Genomic DNA, 19,148 nt, shown 5'->3' with positions numbered 1-19,148 from the left:
ATGCCAGCCAGTATTTACTGAGCACCTACAGGCACTGTGGCTCACACTTTATTGGCAGTGGCTCCCATTCAGAGATCTGTTTTGTCTAACCATTTGGCAATGGTTAACAGTTAGTTAATGCCCATTTGCATTGTTTTCCTCCTATCCTCTCTTTTGCTGTCGCTCCTGAGATCAGCATACAACTTGAAGTCAAAAGCCTTCAGCAGAGCTGGACAACACAAACTGTCTGGGCCAGTTGAGGCGTATCACGTGACTCATGGAAATGAGTGCAGCAGACAGGGTCTAAGGCAATAGAGAGTAGCGGAGACTGGTACAATAGGGAGTTCATATTCTATCCAAAGAAGGCTGTCACTTCTTAGCTCTTGTACACTTGCCAACATGAAGATTTATAGACAGTTTCTAACTCTTGCAATTTTTCAAGAGAAGCCAGAATTCTGGATGTTTGCATTTTATGTCCTGCTATTAAAATATGTGTGTGTGTGTGTGTGTGTGTGTGTGTGTGTGTGTGTGTGTGTGTATATAAAAGATAAGTGAGTGGGCCAGGGCAAATAAGGTCTTTGGGCCACACAGTGTCATTTGTCCATGGGCCGCCAGTTTGTCGCAGTGCTTTAGAGAATTGGGAGGATAGCAGTAGAAAAGAGTGTTGATATGGAGGCAGAGTAGGCCAGAGTCATTTTGCAGCACAGTATGAAATCCTGTAATCCAAAGCCATGCTCCACTGCCAAACTGCATGGAAAATACAGCTGGCTTCAAAAAAGAGCTTTAGATTTTCAAAATAAGCCATTAATTATTTATAGCATAGGTGCTGGAGCTTTGCACATCAACAGAGTGAACTGTGAACTGTTCTTTGTTTCTGCAGGTGCTTGTGTTAATGTGACAGTGAAGGTGATTGCATATCTCATCTAACAGAATTTACTTTAGGTAGAGAGACTGTTACAACTAGAGTCTGTTTCTTGTGGGCATTGGATTACTCAGGCCTTGCTTTACTTCGACACCACTTGGAGATAGAGCATTTAATACTGGAAAGTATCTGCTCTCTGGCCACCAAGCTTGTAAGATTATAAAGCTCTTCTCTACGTAGTATGAGTGGGAGTTGCAAAGAATATTCTTTGAGCACCTACCACCTGATACTTTACTAAGCACTTAATATATATTGCTTTCTCCCCACTATAAGGAAGGCTCATTTCCTCTGTCTTATAGATGAGAAAGTTGAGACTAGCATCTTGTGGCAGAACATATGGCCTAGAGGTGGATGAAGGTTTCAAATCTAAATTTGCCTCATTCTTGCCATGATATCCCCCTGTTTCCCATATAAATACATACCGGTTTTATGTACATAAGGAAGACTAAAGTATAGATTATTACAGAGAATATGCAAACATCTTAAACTTTCATGTTTCCTGCTATAAACTAACACAAGTGATAGTTTTAAAGGCAATCAATGTAAGATTTGCATATTTTAACTCTTATTTCCCTTAAAAACTCTTAAGAATTTAGAACCAAACTAAATGAAATCTATGGTATAGATTGGACTTTGTGCCCCCTCCATTCCTTGTTCAAAATAACAAAGGGATCATTTTAATTACTTTTTCCCTTATTTAATTTATAATCCACACATAGAGTTTCACATACCTGTTCCCTTTTTCCTACCATTGTTATCTAGCTTGCCACTATTAAGTGAGTTATTATATAAAGACTTTAAATTCAGAGAGAATCTCAAGGTCCACATGTTAAAGGAAAGGTGTGACAAATGTAGAAGCTATGTTCTGGGACATGTGGCCAAGCAGGCCTGGGTTACCCACACGGTGACCTTCAACCCTAACATTTTCTTCCACAGCACTTTTTCACCTCATCTTGTCACACAAAAATCTTACCAGGGACCACTTGTGCTGTCATCCTTTTAAAAATCTTCCTGGGTGGTGATCACCTTTTATGTTGTTTCTGGGAATTAAATAGTCTTAAGCCTATATCCTGCCTGAGCAGATGTTGGGCACTGGCTAAATGTTAATCATTGATGGTTCTCTGTGGGCAGTTTAGCTCAAGATCAGGAGGGCTGTCAGGGAAGAGGTAGGTGGGCTTAAAAAATCTCAAGTAGTTGAGCAGAAAGTTCAGAGAACACTAATAGGGAAAGCCACAAAGAACTCAGAATTTCTTGAGAACCTTCGTGCGAATCCTTTCAGACTAGGAGGTAAAGCAGTGAAAGAAGATTTCATTGCCCTGCTGTGATCTGTAGCACAATTTTCTCCTTGAAGAGGTCACCTTGACCTTTGCATGTCACATGCAGCTCATCTTCCTGCCCCGGGAGTGGAAGAAAGAGCTTATAAAATATCCACTTAACTTTTTTTGTGAGGTTGAATACAAAGGAGTTGCACAGATCTGTAGGAATGTTGCCAAGAAGGCTAAATTTCTGTGAGCATATCCAACGCTGGAACGCAGGAGTAGAGAGAAGAAATTACTGCTGCCTCCTTCTATGTCCACAAAAAAATTAACTACTCTCAACGTAGATGGGACGTGTGGGGCCAGGTGGGGAGAGAAGAAGTGAGAAAGGAGGAATAATAATTTCTTCTGAAAATGAATGAGGGCAGCAAAACAGCTTTTATGGTTGGGTTTGGAGGTGTTAGGCCCTCTCTGAGTCAGCTGGTCTGATGATAACAAAGGACAGATTGGAAGTATGTGGATCCTCCCTTGCTTCTGTCCCTTTCAAAGAAGGTCATGTTCAAACTGGGAAGGGTAAAATAACATAATTAAGAGTGAGTTGTCGGTCCTCATTGAGGAGGCAAGTTTTAAGACAGTACCTACATGATTTAAATGGGTTTTCCAATATCCCTGATTCTAGACATTATATGCCTTCTTTTTTTTTTTTTTGACTTCACAAAGCATCTTGTAATCAATATATAGTTAATATGGCAGGGTATTTTCCCCTGAAAACTTGTTATTAAGTAACTGGTTCATTAGTCTCTTAATCATGTCTCAGAATAAGGGAAAATAAGATATTTTCCTTATGGGATGTTGTGCCTCAGATCACTATAGACATTTGTCACTCATTGAACTGAAGAATTATAGTGAAAGGTTGTACGTAGAGAAAGGTACCAAAAGACTAGAAATGAGAAACTGGGGTTCGTATTTCAAAAGGGATAAGAAGATGGGTTCCATAGACCGTGAACAAGGTTGATATTGATCCTGGGCAATACTCTAGAACAAGGGACGGCAAAGCTTTCTTATAAAGGACCAGGTAGTAAATATTTTTGGCTTTGTGGCCATACAGACTCTGTCACAATTGCTCAGTTCTACCATTACAGCGTGAAAACAGCTGTGCTAAACAACACGTAAACAAATGAACATTGCTGTGTTCCATTAACACTGCTTTTTACAAAAGTAGGCAGCAGGTCAGATTTGCCAACCTCTACTTTAGAACACATTTGAATGGTTTTGTGTGTGTGTGTGTGAGTGTGTAGAGAAGTGGTCGGTTTTGGTTCTTTGAGAATAAATCGGGCCTGGGAAGTCCTCCATCATTTTTCAACAGAGTTATTGTTACATAAGATCAAAAGTGTAGTTTATTTTGAGGTCATTGAGGCATTTGGCAGAATGTTTCAAAAGAAGCTATACAGAAGATGGAGAAATGTGGACCACTGCAGTTAGATAGTTAACTCTTTGGTGCCTGCTGTCTTTTAACTGATAAGATGACCATATATGAGTGCAAGGCAGAAACAAATGCTACCAGAATAATTTAGCAGTATCATTTCTTTAAAATACTCTCTATATTAGCTTTTGAGATAAAAAGAACTGCAAACATAATGTACTATATTCTGATAATAAATTACCCCAATTTGTTTGATGGAATTATGTATATTAAAATCATAATTGTGTTTTTAAAAGAGCATCATTATTTCCTGCTGCTCCATTGCTGAAAATGTAGTGTGTCCCACTCAGCACAGTCTTCATTCCTTGGCCCTGAAATAGTCTGCATTTTTAATCAACAAATTTAATTGTACGATGGCAAATTAAATTTTTGTGACTCAAACTTCATCTTCATACCAGGTTCCTATTAACTAACAAGCATACAGTAGGAACATTCAGAAATTAAAGGCTGTCTCTCCCAAGTTCAGTGTTTAAAGTGGGGTGGCTTCCAGTTATGGAATGAGTAAGTCCTGGAGATGAAAGTCACAGCATAGGGAAAATAGTCAATGGTATCATAATAGTATATGGTGACAAAAGGTAGCTAACTGGTGGTGAGTATAGCATGAATTATAGACTTATGGAATCACTATATTGTATAGCTGAAACATCACGTGTCGACTATATTTAAGCTAAAAAAAAAAAACAACTTTATAGACAACACAGTGTAAAGCAAGCCCTTTGTGTGTAGCAGTTTTCCAACAATTTAAGTTGGCACTAGACCAAAAATTCCTCAGGACTATAAGTTTTAGCCACAAAGTCTATAAACTTTCCCTTCCTAAGATTCAGATGTATTTGATGTTATAGTACTTATTCACATTTCCCAGAAAATGCCAGCCGTCTTCTAGAATGCAGTGTAAAAAGGGGGGGGGAGGGGAATCAGAGTCTGTGACTGCGGGTCAGAGAGGAGACAGAGCAGAAGCAGGTATAATGGAATAAAAGTGTGTCAGCTGGGACTCAGTACTACAAGGGACAGAAAGCTAGCTCAGTCTGGCCTAAAAGGAGAGACAAAGAAAAGTGGGGGGAGAGAGTGGGAGGAGAGGGGAGAGATATTTAGCAACGTATTCGCTTCTCTGGCTGAAAAGTCCAGCAATCTGGCTAGTTCCTAATCATGCAGACATCACGTGACAGCTGTCACCAAGTGCTAGTAATGGGTTTCTCTCTGCTCTGACCTCCATGATGTTAGCCTCACCCTCCGTCACACATGGTGACCCCCAGCAGTTTTGGGTTCTTCCCATCGTGTTGGCAAAACAGCCATCGCAGCCCTCACATCTCGCTATCCAGGTTGTCAGGAGTTCCATGGAAGAGAAAGGAAACTTCTTTTTCCCAGAAGCCCCAGGGAACATCTTTTACTTTCATTGGCTCTATGAGTTTATGTACCAGTTCCTGAACCAACCGTTGAGAAGGTGGGTAGAACATGCTGATTGGCTCACATCGATCAAGGCCTGCCCCCAGAGCTACAGATAGTGTCCCTGACTCAGACTCTAAGAGAATGGGGAAGGACTGTTTTCTCAAAGGGGATTCAGGGTCCTGCTCCCAGGAAGGAGGGAGCAACAAACGGCTGTCTACCACAAGAGCTGTGAGAAGTGACAGCATGAAAGGAAACACCAAAGAGGAGATGGCAGATGTTCCGGATAAAACAGCACAGCCTCCTTATGCCTTTACATATTTGTGTAGCTTTTAAAGCATCACTAAAATGGTAATAATGCATCACTGATATTCATAGTGATGAACCTGAGACATCCAGGAAAGGTTAAATTATGTTTGATTTACTAAGACAGGGAAGAAGTTAATGGATGTTAGAAAAATCTGTGTGTGTGTTAATAAATGTCAGTGTTTTAAAAAGGACTAAAACTAAGCCAACCAAAAGCTCTTTTTACCATATCAGACTTTTTTTTTTTTTTAATGTCTTTTATTTCCTTGCACTTAATCTTAACCTGTACCTCACCAAAGCCATGGGTTCAACTGTGGACTATTTGAATAAGCCGTGTGTTCACTGTATTTGGTTTATATCTTAACGAGGTAAAATCACATTTATTAATGAAAATATTGTTTTTTGCCTTGTCCAGAATGCATACACAGCCACAGCTATCAACAGCACCAACTTCTGCACCTCCGCCAAGGACGCCTTTGTCATTCTTGTGGAGAATGCTTTACGAGTGGCTGCAATCAACACAGTGGGGGATTTCATGTTATTCCTAGGCAAGGTAAGACCAAATATGTTATCTGGGACATACAGTGAAGTTATATATATATATATATATTCTTTCATTTGAAAAATGTCTAGCCCATCAAAAAACTATTAAGTAAAATATGTAATATAAAGGAAGCACTTACAAAGCCCTTAATATGCATCAGGCACTGTTCTAAGTTCTTTACATGTATGGTATTCATTTAATCCTAACAATAAATTTGTAAAGGAAGTTATATTATCCTCACTTTACAGATGGGGAAACTGAGGTACAACAGTTCAGTAATTTGCACATGTTTCTCCTTACATAATTCGGTCTGTAAAGAATTCAGAAACAGCCTGCTTAGTGGTTAGGGGTACTATATCTGGAGCCTGACTGCCTGGATTTAAATCCTAGCTCTGTCACTTACTAGCTGTGTGACCTGAGGCAGGCTACATAGCCATTCTGTGCCTCAGTTTGTTCATCTATGAAACTGGGATAATAATAGAGCCAAACTCTTAGGGTTGTAAGGATTAAACTGGTTAACACATGTAGTGTACCTAACATGGTGCTTGATACATTATAAATTCTCAGTGAATGTTAGCTGTCATTGTTACTATGTATAAACTCCTTTAAAACAGCTGTGAGGCGCCAGAGTGGCCAAAATGAACAAATCAGGAGACTATAGATGCTGGCGGTGGAGAAACGGGCAGCCTCTTGCACTGTTGGTGGGAATGCAAACTGGTGCAGCCGCTCTGGAAAAGTGTGGAGGTTCCTCAAAAAATTAAAAATAGACCTACCCTATGACCCAGCAATAGCACTGCTAGGAATTTACCCAAGGGATACAGGAGTGCTGATGCATAGGGGCACTTGTACCCCAATGTTTATAGCAGCACTCTAAACAATAGCCAAATTATGGAAAGAGCCTAAATGTCCATCAACTAATGAATGGATAAAAAAATTGTGGTTTATATGCACAATGGAGTACTACGTGGTAATGAGAAAGAATGAAATATGGCCCTTTGTAGCAACATGGTTGGAACTGGAGAGTGTTATGCTAAGTGAAATAAGCCATACAGAGAAAGACAGATACCATATGGTTTCACTCTTATGTGGATCCTGAGAAAGTTAACAGAAACCCATGGGGGAGGGGAAGGAAAAAAAAAAAAAAAAGGTTAGAGTGGGAGAGAGCCAAAGCATAAGAGACTGTTAAAAACTGAGAACAAACTGAGGGTTGGTAGGGGGTGAGAGGGAGGGAGGGTGGGTGATGGGTATTGAGGAGGGCACCTTTTGGGATGAGCACTGGGTGTTGTATGGAAACCAATTTGACAATAAACTTCATATATTGAAAAGAAAATAAAAAATAAATAAATAAAACAGCTGTGAGGGAATGAGACTTACCTATCCTTAAAGCATCTGAAAAAAGGTATTTTTTCTATACTATTAAAATCTGCAGAATAATAAATAGCAATATAATTGGATTTCTTTGTATCTGTATTTCAAACCATAAAATGCTCAGAAAATTTGAAAAATTGAGCTAAGCTGACATCACTATAATCTAATAATATCATTTTTATATATGCTCTCCCAGTGGTTTTTTTAATAGGTTTATATTTCTATGGTATAATAATTATAGCCTACATCCCAGTTTGTTCTGTCCTTCTCACTTCACATTATATCATATACATTTTTCATATTGCTTTGATAATCTTCATAATTATTCATTCTCATTATTGTCAGTATTTCATCAAATGCTATTTTTTTGTTATTGTTATGTATGTATGTATGTATGTATTTTGAGAGAAGGAGAAAGAGAGCGAGGGGAGAGGGGCAGAGAGAGAGAGAGAGAGAGAGAGAAAGAGAGAGAATCCCAAGCAGACTCCACGCTCAGTGCAGAGCCCGGCATGGAGCTTGCTTGATCTCATGACCATGAGATCATGACCTGAGCCGAAATCAAGGGGCAGATGTTTAACTGACTGAGCCACCCAGGCGCCCCCATCAGATGCTATTCCTAAACATTCTGTTACTACCAAACACTTAGGTTACTCCAGCCACTGTGTGTTGAAAGTGTTTTTGAAAAGGAAAAAATATTTGGTGTAGAGAGGCATGGAAAGCACAGTGTGGTGTTAAGTTCTCAGGCAACTGTCATCTAAAAAGAATGATAAAACTGTACACATAGTTCTTTTGGAAATTTGTAATTAAACTTACATTATGACTGTTGGATTTATTATTGTCATGTTTTTACAATAAGAGGAAATGTTTTATAGTAAGGATTTAATAAGTTAATCTGTGTCAAGGAGTATAGTGTTGATAACAGTGTTACTGTTACCAACTGTTGCTATTATTTATATGCTATATGACTGATTTAGGAAGGCTTCAGACTTTTTGTCTATTATCTATTTTATGTTTTACATACTTGTATTTATCCCTGCTACTAAGAAGGGTGTGAAGCAACTTAAAATAAAAACATATGTACACAGAGCAATTGAAATAAAAGAGGGCGCCTGGCTGGCTCAGTCGGTTAAGCATCTGACTTTGCCTCAGGTCATGATCTCACAGTTTGTGAGTTCGAGCCCCGCATTGGGTGAGTCAAGCCCTGCTTTGGGTAAAACATGAGCCCTGGGTGAGCCCCACTTCTCTCTCTCTCTCTCTCTCTCTCTCTCTCTCTCTCTCTCTCTCTCTCTGCCTCGTTCGCTTGTGCCCTCTCTCTCAAAAATAAATAAATAAATAAATAAATAAATAAATAAATAAATAAGAAGCCATATATCGGAATAACAGAAAACAATGTGGTAAAAAAGGCAATTTTTATATCTCTTTTTTTTTTTTAACTTTTGTTGTTTTTAATTAAGTAGTCTCCACGCCCAACATGGGACTTGAACTCATGACCCTAAGATCAAGAGTCGCATGCTCTACCACCTAAGCCAGCCAGGTTCCTCAATCTCTCTTTTCACTTCGTATTATGTCATGAGCATTTACTATTTTATTAAAAATGTTTTAAACATGGTTATACAATTGTATCATCATTTCTTTAACCAAACCTCTAATTTTCTTTTTATAGTTAAACTGTTCTCATTCTACTAATATAAAGTGTGATACAGTGAAGCCATTGTATGCAAACCCTTGCCTGTGTCAATCCTTATTTCCTGAGGCCAGAATCCTGGAAGTGGAATCAATGAGTCAGAGTACCTAATAGGTTTCTGGATGTACATTAGCAAATTGCTTACCAGAAACATGAAAGTTTGAATAATACAAAACTTATAACACTGTAAGAAAATTACTTTTAAAACATAGATAGACTTTTTTTATTTGATTGATTCATTTTTTAAAGTTTATTTATTTATTTTGAGAGAAAGAGAGAGAGACAATGTGAGTTGGGGAGGGACAGAGAGAGAATCCCAAACAGTCTCCGTGCTCTCAGCGCAGAGCCTGATGCAGGGCTTGAACTCACGAACAAAGAGATCATGACCCAAGCCGAAATCAAGAGTCGGACACTTAAACCAACTGAGCCACCTGGGTACCCCAAGATTACTTTTTAAAATTGAGATATCCAAAAAAGAGAAAAAAATAAGAGGGGAAGAAAGTATTTTAGTTTCCAACATACTAAGATAAACATTCTTTAGTTTTCTTTTTTAAGACTGTAGTTCTGATCACAGAATACAGTAAATCTTTTAAAAAGAATTTCTCACTGCAATTAAAAGTAGCTGCTAGTATGCAGAAATGGTCCCTGATCAGATAGTTCACATAGGTAGATCAGAATAAGCATTATAAAAGATGGTGTCAGGAACAAACTATGGATAACACACAACAACTTGGATAAATCATGAAGGAATTTTGCTGAGTGAAAAACATTAACCCCAGAAAATTAAATACTGTATGATTCCATTTATATAACATTCTTATACTTTTTTTTTCAATGAAGTAAGCTCTACACCCAACGTGAGGCTTGAACTCATGGCCCTGAGGTTAAGAGTCATATGGTCTAAGTGAGCCAGGAGGTACCCCAAATTATTTTCTCTTACATACCTTTTTATTTTTTTTAATTAAGTAAGCTCTACTTCCAAAATGGGGCTTGAACCATTTATAAACATTCTTAAAATGATAACATTATGGAAATTGGGAACAGATTTATGGTCACCCAGTTAGGGCTGGGGTTGCAGGGAGGCATAGGGGAAGTTATAAAAGGCTAAAGTCAGGGATCCTTGTTATGATGGAGATGTTCTGTACCTTGTCTGTATCAATGTCAATACTGTGGTTGTGATATTGTACTCTAGTTTGACAAGGTGTTACTGTTGAAGGGAACTGGGTAAAAGGTACATGAAATCATTCTGTGTTACTTCTTACAATGAAATGTGAATTCAAAATTGTCTCAAAATATAAAATTTAATTTTAAAAACCCTGAATTTAAAAGAAAACAGAAGAGGGGTGCCTGGGTGGCTCAGTCAGTTAAGCGTCCGACTTCAACTCAGGTCACGATCTCGCGGTCCGTGAGTTCAAGCCCTGCGTCGGGCTCTGGGCTGATGGCTCAGAGCCTGGAGCCTGCTTCAGGTTCTGTGTCTCCCTCTCTATCTGCCCCTCCCCCGTTCATGCTGTCTCTCTCTGTCTCAAAAATAAATAAACGTTTAAAAAAAATTTAAAAATAAATAAATAAATAAATAAATAAAAGAAAACAGAAGACAATTCCATGGATTCCATTTCTGTGGAACCCCAGTGGTTTCATGGAATGGTAAATTAGATTTAGGAGGGATCTTATCTCCCCTAGTTTAGTGGCTTGTGATCTGTGACCACTGGCCTATTGGGTCTTCACAGGTAAGAACAGAGATTTATAAACTATTTCACCATTTTCAGGTCTCATAGATATTGCATATTTGCCCGATAAAACTATCCAAAAAAACCCACAAAATCTGAAGCTCTTCACTTCTGTGTGAAATTATTTTATCTCATTTGATAATACTTTTTCTAACATTAATTATTGGTAGTTTATTTGGCGTTGATTAATAAAAAAATGATAATATGAATTATTACTTGTAGGTGCTATTTTACTGACAAAATCTTTTAAAACATGAGCTCCATGTGGAAAGGGCATCGCAAATGCAAGATTTATGGTGGAAATGAAAGCAACAAACAAAGATTGCTAAGCACTGTGTTAAATGCCTTCAGAATGCTTATTTTAACAATTATGGGATGTATGTATTTTTATGTCTCTTTTAAAGGTGGAAAAACAGATTCAGAAAGGTTACATGAACTTGCTTGGAGTCACAAAACTAAGAAGTATTAACTCTGTGATTCAAATCTACATCTTTCTGATTCTAAAACTAGCACCCTTTCCTTTCTGCTTCTCACATCCTACCCTGTGTATGACTCTCTTCTATGGTGTCACCAAAAACGTGTCCTGTAGAACAGGAGCATTGAAATGTTTAAAATCATGTATCCTATTAGAAAAAATTTTTGAGCACACTTCCTAATATATTTACATTTATTAATGATATATGTACAGCTTTTACTAATATATACATGGTAAAGCATAGTATAAAAGGAAATTAAAATAAATGAGAAATAGAATTTGAAGTCCCAGGTGCTCTTAAATACTCCCTTGGGTGTGTGTACCCCACCACGGGGATCACTGATCTAAGCCAGTACTTCTTGTAGACTTTATCAGAATCACCTGAGGCAAATTTTATTTTATTTTATTTTATTTTATTTTATTTTATTTTATTTTATTTTATTTTACTTTATTTTATTTTATTTTATTTTATTTTTTAAAGTTTATTTATTTTGAGAGAGAGTGTATATGTGTACATGTACACACACATGAACAGGGGAGGGGCAGAAAGAGAGGGGAAGAGAGAGAATACCAAGCAGGCTCCCCACTGTCAGCGCAGAGCCCAGTTCGGGGCTCCATCTCACAAACTCACAAGCTGTGATCATGACCTGAGCTGAAATCAGAGAGTTGGATGCTTAACCAACGAGCCACCCAGCTGCCCCCACCCGAGGAACCTTTTAAATGCATATTGCTGGGGGGCGCCTGGGTGGCGCAGTCGGTTAAGCGTCCGACTTCAGCCAGGTCACGATCTCGCGGTCCGTGAGTTCGAGCCCCGCGTCAGGCTCTGGGCTGATGGCTCGGAGCCTGGAGCCTGTTTCCGATTCTGTGTCTCCCTCTCTCTCTGCCCCTCCCCCGTTCATGCTCTGTCTCTCTCTGTCCCAAAAATAAATAAATAAAAAAAAATAAAAAAAAAAATAAATGCATATTGCTGGGCTTCATCTTAGCTCTAACCAATTGGACTCTGGGGGTAGGGCCCTGGAATCTGTATTATTCACAAACTCCCCAAGTGATACCTAGCCCTTCTGCAGTTTGAGAACCATTAATGTATCCTCTGCTTGACACCCTTTCATTATATTTGGGAGTAATTATTACATTATTACATTCCCTTGGCTTTGGGGCTAAATATCATTAATTCTTGAAGTTGTTTCTTACTTGTTTGTTTATTTGTTTGTTTTGAGAGTGCAAGTGGGGGAGGGGCAGAGTAAGTTGGGGTGGGGGGCACAGAGGAACCGATGAAGCCTGTGATGACAGCAGAGAGCCCGATGCAGGACTCAGACTTTCAAACCATGAGATCATGACCTAAGCCAAGTCAGCCACTTAACCAACTGAGTCATTCAGGTGGCCCTTAAAGTTGTTTCCAATGTGACAGTATCCAACCTTCCACTTCAACAGATTTTGTCTCAACATCTAGTTTGTCGGAGCCGCACCTTTTCCCTGTAATTGACTTTAACATTTCAAATGTGGCTTAACTTTTAGTGGTTTAGAGTGAGCATAAAGAACCTCAGTCCTTCTGTAGGATGGATGTCAAAAATTTGAAGAAGAATATAAGAAACAACTCATTCTAAAAACCAAAAAGAGTGAAAGAAAATGGATATAATTAGCTATCTGTAGAAGTCACCCCAGAAAGTAAATGACTGTAAGAGAGAATTCCTGAGTGTTTGCCACAAAAAATGGTGGAGGGTCATCTAAATATGGGCAGACCCAGATTTGCTCCCTAAAATCATCTGAAAATTTACAGGTCAATTTATAGTCTCCTTCTCAGCACTGGACCAGAAAAGGCTGCTGTGGTTCTAGAAGACTCTTTCTTTTCCTTTGTTATTTCATGCTGGATGTTAGGCCAGGTGTAGGGCTGAGCACGAGTGTATTTAGGATTCAGTATAACCCATTACTGCTTTATACCAATATCCAAGTATTTGCTGAGTTCTTACCTTGAAAGAGGGCTGGATTTGGCATCATAAGAGCATTATTTGGGTGATATCTGCCCTTCTACTCTGTGACCTTGGGCAAGTTGGCTAGCCTCTCTGAATATGTTTCCCAGTCTATAAAATGAAGGTGATAATGTTGGCCATAAACCATTCCTAGGGATTGAAAAGCTGAACTAAATGTATTAAAAGAACCACAAGAAATTTCAAGTGCTGCATGGGAGGGACCAGAGTAGGTGGTTCTTGACAATAAGCAATTTCACTATTTCTTATATTCTTCTATGATGGATATTTGTGGCAACCTCTTTCTTCACAGGTAATCCAAATCTAAACTACATGACGACTCATATTAAATTTACCACATGTTCTCTGTGAAAAAATGCAAAACAAAGAAAAAACTCTTAGAGATGTTTGTTGCAGCATTATTTATACCAGAAAACAATATAAGTCTCCAACTGTAGGAGAATGGTCAAATTTTAAGTCACCCATAAGATGAAATTATGCGGCTAAGTATTGATGAAACATCTATAATGCTACTGTAAATATTAATGAATAGCTTTTAATGATTTATTTATATAATACTATTTCATATATATAAAAGTACAATACCCTGGACTGTCAATAATTTTATTCTGAGTGCAATAGTGCTATTTTCTAAAATATGCGTGCATAGGGGCGCCTGGGTGGCTCAGTCAGTTGAGCGTCCGACTTCGCCTCAGGTCATGATCTCTCACGGTCCGTGAGTTCGAGCCCTGCGTAGGTCTCTGTGCTGATAACTCAGAGCCTGGAGCCTGCTTCAGATTCTGTATCTCCCTCTCTCTCTGCCCCTCCCTCATTCTCTCTCTCTCTCTGTCTCTCTTTCTCAAAAACTAAATAAGCATTAAAAAAATTTTTTAAATAAAATATGCATGCATACATTTGTCTTAAAAATTGCCACAGGTGCTTAAATACGTGAAGTTTTAAGGAACAAGCATAACATTTGGAAACATGACTATTTTTCATGTAAACCAGAAGTGTTTAAAAGATTATTTTTTATTTATGTGATGTACATGTATATGTGTGTGTATGGGTATATGTGAATTATCCTTTGTAGCTTGCAGTAGAATGAATGTATGCAGCCAGCGTTTATAATATTAAAGGGAATTTGAAGTCTGCAAATGATGAAGAAATAGTGGTTTTCTATGGTAGGATATTAAATGTGTTCTTTGTTCTCTCTGCTTCAGGTGCTGATAGTCTGCAGCACGGGTTTGGCTGGGATTATGCTGCTCAACTACCAGCAAGATTACACAGTATGGGTGCTGCCTCTGATCATCGTCTGCCTCTTTGCTTTCCTAGTCGCTCATTGCTTCCTGTCCATTTACGAAATGGTAGTGGATGTATTATTCTTGTGTTTTGCCATTGATACAAAATACAATGATGGGAGCCCTGGCAGAGAATTCTATATGGATAAAGTGCTGATGGTAAGTATTTCAAACGCCCTCTACTGCTTTAGAGGTAAACATACTAGTAAAAATATTTTGCAAAACCTTCTCCATGTTTAATTCCTGTTATATGCAACTGAGTAATTTAGAATTAAACCTGTAGGGCTCATGAATGAGGTTAGTCTTGGGGAAATCAGGGAAGAAGGAAGGTCCTCTTGGCATGGATGAGACCATATATATACACCTAGCTAGAGCAATACCCATTAATAGTCCTGAGTTCACATTATTTCATACTGCTCCCTCCCTCTCTGCAATTAGATGGATTAGAATTGACTTGTTACAACCTGAATTTTAGTCCTTGAATTGAAACATTGGACCACTGATGTTCTAAGTGCCCTTTCTTGAAGTGGAACTCAAAGACAAAAAGTCTTTATTTCCCCGGTGGTAGCACCTGCCTATATTTTTCCGTCTACCACCTTTCCAAATAGTATTGCTGTCAGCCCCATTAGAAGTCATTATCCTAAGTATGCCAGGCCAAACTGAAAGTGTTTTGTAGTGAATACAGATTAACAGACTCAGGACTGATAGATTATATACTGTTTTCCATTAGTCAAGATCTGAACTTTTACACAGATATTATATTCCGATTCTTTAGTTATCTAGCCTCTGCAGCTTCCCTGTATTAGAATCTCAATTAAAAATTTTAAAACTTTAGAAACTATTTAAATGTTTCAAATATTATTATCAATGTCAAATGCTCCCAAAATAAGGATGCTTCTTAATAATAGTACTTTGCCATTAAGCTGTGAAATATTCCTATCTGAAGAGTAGGTAATATTGAAGGGTAAACATTAGACCTTGAGATAACAAGTCCTCTTCCAGGAGCCTGGTTTATCTAGTTAAATATAAAATAAATGTGTTAATAAATAAGATAGATTTTTTTTTTCAGTTGCAGAAATTTCAAATGATTTAATGGACGTATTGGGTACTGATTATCTCTTTCACTGAAAACACCATCAACTAAATTTTGGACATTTTCATAATGTCTAAATTATATTTCTAACTGGTTGTTTTCATAATGGAATTTGACTTGTGAGCATTCCATCTCCCTCTGATTAAGACATTTAGAAGAAGAATTTGGGGACACCTGTCTGGCCCAGTTGATAGAGCAGGCGACTCTTGATTTTGGGGTTGTAAGTTTGAGACCCATGTTGGGTGTAGAGATTACCTAAATGAATGAATGAATGAATGAATAAATAAATAAATAAATAAATAAATAAATAAATTTTTTTAAACTTAAAAAAAAGAAGAGGGAGAATTTGTTTTTTGTGTCTTAAACCCTTGATCCAGAACAGAGTAACAAAAAATACTTTTTTCTTCTTTTAGTTTTTTCAGTAAGAATGATGAGGATATTTAATGGAGAAGTGCTCCATAAACTTGGACATGATAGAAACATTTCTTTGGGGCATAATCCCATTTTAACTACTTTTGACCACAGGTTCTGGTTGTTACTTCCTGTCTTCCTGCTTTATGGAGTAATTTCAAAGCCAGATAGACATTTTTTTAAAGTAGCTTATTTATGGTTGGGTAAAAACAGTATTCTGCGCTTAGTGGAATCAATGCTTTCTTTTACCTGCTAGGGCTAAAGAGAGGGCTTATGGAATAAAACGCTCTTGTTTTTCTGTTTAACCTTGATATGGAAAAAGTCAGACAACAAATAGAACAATAATCTAAGTATGAGAAAACAGTCTTTTAAGAAAGCATTAGGGATTTTCTCTTCCAGATAGAAGTAACATTCTCTCTTTGAGCTTAAGTGAGATTGTCACAATAAATGGATGGAAAAAAGATGTCCTAAAGATATCACAAGTTGCAGCCCATGTGCACAGATTTAGCAGCTGTTGTGTAGTGATACTAAATATTATTCACTGCTCTGGTTTTAGGCCATCCGTGTACTGATATTGAATTAAAAATGTCAGTGTTCCTTAGAATTCATCTGCCAACCAAAATCTGAAAGGACCTAAGAATTTATGCAATTTGGTCCATGTTTTGCAGGAGTTTGTGGAAAACAGTAGAAAAGCAATGAAAGAAGCTGGTAAGGGAGGCGTTGCTGATGCCAGAGAGCTAAAGCCGATGGTAGGTGGAGATGAGGAGGTGACCGCCCTCCAAGAATTTCACTTTCACTTCCTCTCTCTCTCTGTTTTCACTGACTGCACTTCTTCAGGAGAAGCTTTTGTTGTCTGTATCACACAGGATGTGCTGCTCTTTCTGTTTGTGTGTTTACCCATCACTTGGATGGCAGAATTCTTGTCACAACTGAGACCGCCTTCTGTAAAAGTAAGCTGAAAGGAACAACATCTGTCTCAGGGCTTATCACGAAGCAGGGGCTAATTTTTGTCCCTAAAGTAAAATGGCCATTTCTGGTTTTGGGGGTTTTTTTCTTTTAATTTTTAGCTGTACGTGTTTGGTTTTCAATGGAATGAACATTTGGTTGTACACTTGAACTGACAGTTTGATTTTTATCATTTTGGAAGGTGATACTAGCAATTCCTTTCAACTTGCTAAAATTCACATTCCCCACTTTTTTAATATTGGTTTGTTTCTGTTGCTGTCTTTTACCCTTTCCTGACTTTTTCTTCTGTTGCCTGGATTGTACTTTCTTTGTTTCTTAAGCTGTTTTTCAGTAGCAAACAAGATTACTCCATCAACACTCACATTCCCACTCAGTAAAACAACCTGGTCTTCTCTAACCTCAGCTTAATTGTGAGAAAGGTCAATGATCTCTGGTCAGTGATATGTATGTATATTCTAAGTACTCTACTTTCATTTGGGAAAAAAAGGCAACTTAATCAGTGTAAAAGATTCCTGAGTTGCTTTTGCCACAGATACTCTCGCCTCTGCATAATGACAGATAACCCTCGCATATATTTGTGTAATTACTGCTTATTTTGCAAATGTATTGTTATTAAACAGCATGTTATTTAAAAATATTATATAACTGCCTACGTCCTGAAACAGCTAATTTTAAATAATGTGCCTTCTGATTGCACGTGATGTCCCACAGTGTGAGATGAAGACTCCTCTTTCTTACTAAACTATAAAGTTTAATAAGTGGTTGATTTCATAGGTTTCCAACTTGCATAAAACAAGCACGTTTAAGTATATAAGAGTAAAGGAAATGGGTTTGTTTGAGGTTGGCTGGTGGGGAGGCCATATTTATATGCAAAATAATTGCATATTCAACCTAAATTAAAACCTCAGCAGAATGTTTAGATATAAATTCTCTCCTCCGTAACCCCCTCCAGGGCCTATTTTGGTGTTGCTGTTAATAGCATTAATGATTGGCAGAGTCAAAACTTCAATGTTTATTTCCCAAGGTACAGATCACTCTAATCCTAAGTCAAAGGATGTAGAACTCTTAGTTTTAAGTGTGCACCAGCCAGAACTCCGTTGAGTGGGCAAGGGGCACCATCAGCAATCCCCCTGGTCTGGCTTCTTGCCTTCTCTACCCCACCTTTCTGTATACCTCCTATTTGACCCTGGCCAAGAGGGATGGTAGTGAAGATTCTGCCGACCCTCTGGTGGCATGGTTAAATGAGGAAGGCTTCCTTCTTGCCACTGTTTGTTTGTCATACGTGTTCAGTAACTGGCTCCCAGTGTAAAACTTAAAAAGGTAAAATATAAAATCTTTAAAATGTAAACTACCTTTGCCCCCCTTTTTTGTCTTTCCAGTGATTGACACTTCTATTAAATTATTTGTCAGTCATAATAATTTTTAAAAAGGGAGAAATATTTGGAGGTCTTGACTGGCTTAGTTTGACCATGAATTGGCACATATTTCTGCATTATCCTTTAGTGAAGGATACAGTGTGGAAGACGAGAATACAAGTATGCTGACTCTTACCTAAACCTCTAATTCGTAGGTAATGATACAAGGATAAATCCCCAGGTTATGTGGCATTCTACCAGAAGCCAAAAATATAGGAAGATTTTTTCCCCCTAATATTGCTTTCAGTTTTAAATTAATGCCCCTTAACTGAAACACTGCTTTAAAATCTTCATTCATTTTTTGCTTTTGTTTTATGTTGCTCATCAGCTCATTGCTTGCAGATTAATGACAAAACCCTCCACTATGTTTCCAAATATATCTTCTATGTGCATTGTGCTTCTGGTGTTTTGGACATTATAGCATTTGGTCCGTCCCTAAGAATGGTATTTTTTTATGCAGTTTAAAAACTTCCCGGGAGAGAAGTTGAGATGTTGCTTACAGAGTAAATATTTTAAGTACATCAGTACCTCTGATTCTTATCTCTCTTTTGCATTAGAATGGTAAGAGTTGACCCTGCTACCACTATGCATCTTGGATTGTGTCCCTAAATAATTCTCTGAGAGATTCCTCGTTAAAACTTGGGGTTTGGTAGAAATCAGGATTGCTAACTTGTCTTTGCCTGATTTAATTCACATGTTATTCCCTTAGATAAAAGTTCTGTAAAAACGCCATACCTATTTAGCCGTATCTGTACAATCTGATGTTAAGTTCACTTGTTTATCTTCTTTCTTAATGGGATATTTTAATTTAGGGTTTACTTTTAGCCTAGAGAATTAAGGTTCAGGAAAGTGAGGTTTTAAATTTCCCTTTTGA

General features: G+C 37.9%; 1 protein-coding gene across 3 annotated transcripts in view; it reads left to right on the top strand.

Annotated features, from left to right (window-relative positions):
* Positions 1 to 19,148, top strand: part of SLC44A1 (solute carrier family 44 member 1) — a 202,916-nt gene that overhangs the window by 135,947 nt on the left and 47,821 nt on the right. For 2 of the 3 annotated variants that reach the window (XM_058694680.1, XM_058694679.1), the window contains exons 13-15: positions 5,745 to 5,882; positions 14,312 to 14,548; positions 16,562 to 16,642. In XM_058694680.1, the coding sequence (XP_058550663.1) occupies positions 5,745 to 5,882; positions 14,312 to 14,548; positions 16,562 to 16,642 (456 nt within the window). Of the gene's footprint in view, positions 1 to 5,744; positions 5,883 to 14,311; positions 14,549 to 16,561; positions 18,208 to 19,148 lie in introns of those variants that run through there. The other variant, XM_058694678.1, reaches the window with a different exon arrangement.

The sequence above is a fragment of the Neofelis nebulosa genome, chromosome 12 (genome assembly GCF_028018385.1).
Source record: "Neofelis nebulosa isolate mNeoNeb1 chromosome 12, mNeoNeb1.pri, whole genome shotgun sequence".
Classification (NCBI taxonomy): Eukaryota; Metazoa; Chordata; class Mammalia; order Carnivora; family Felidae; genus Neofelis; species Neofelis nebulosa.
Note: the sequence above shows the minus strand (reverse complement) of the source record. Positions and strands in the feature narration are given on the sequence as shown.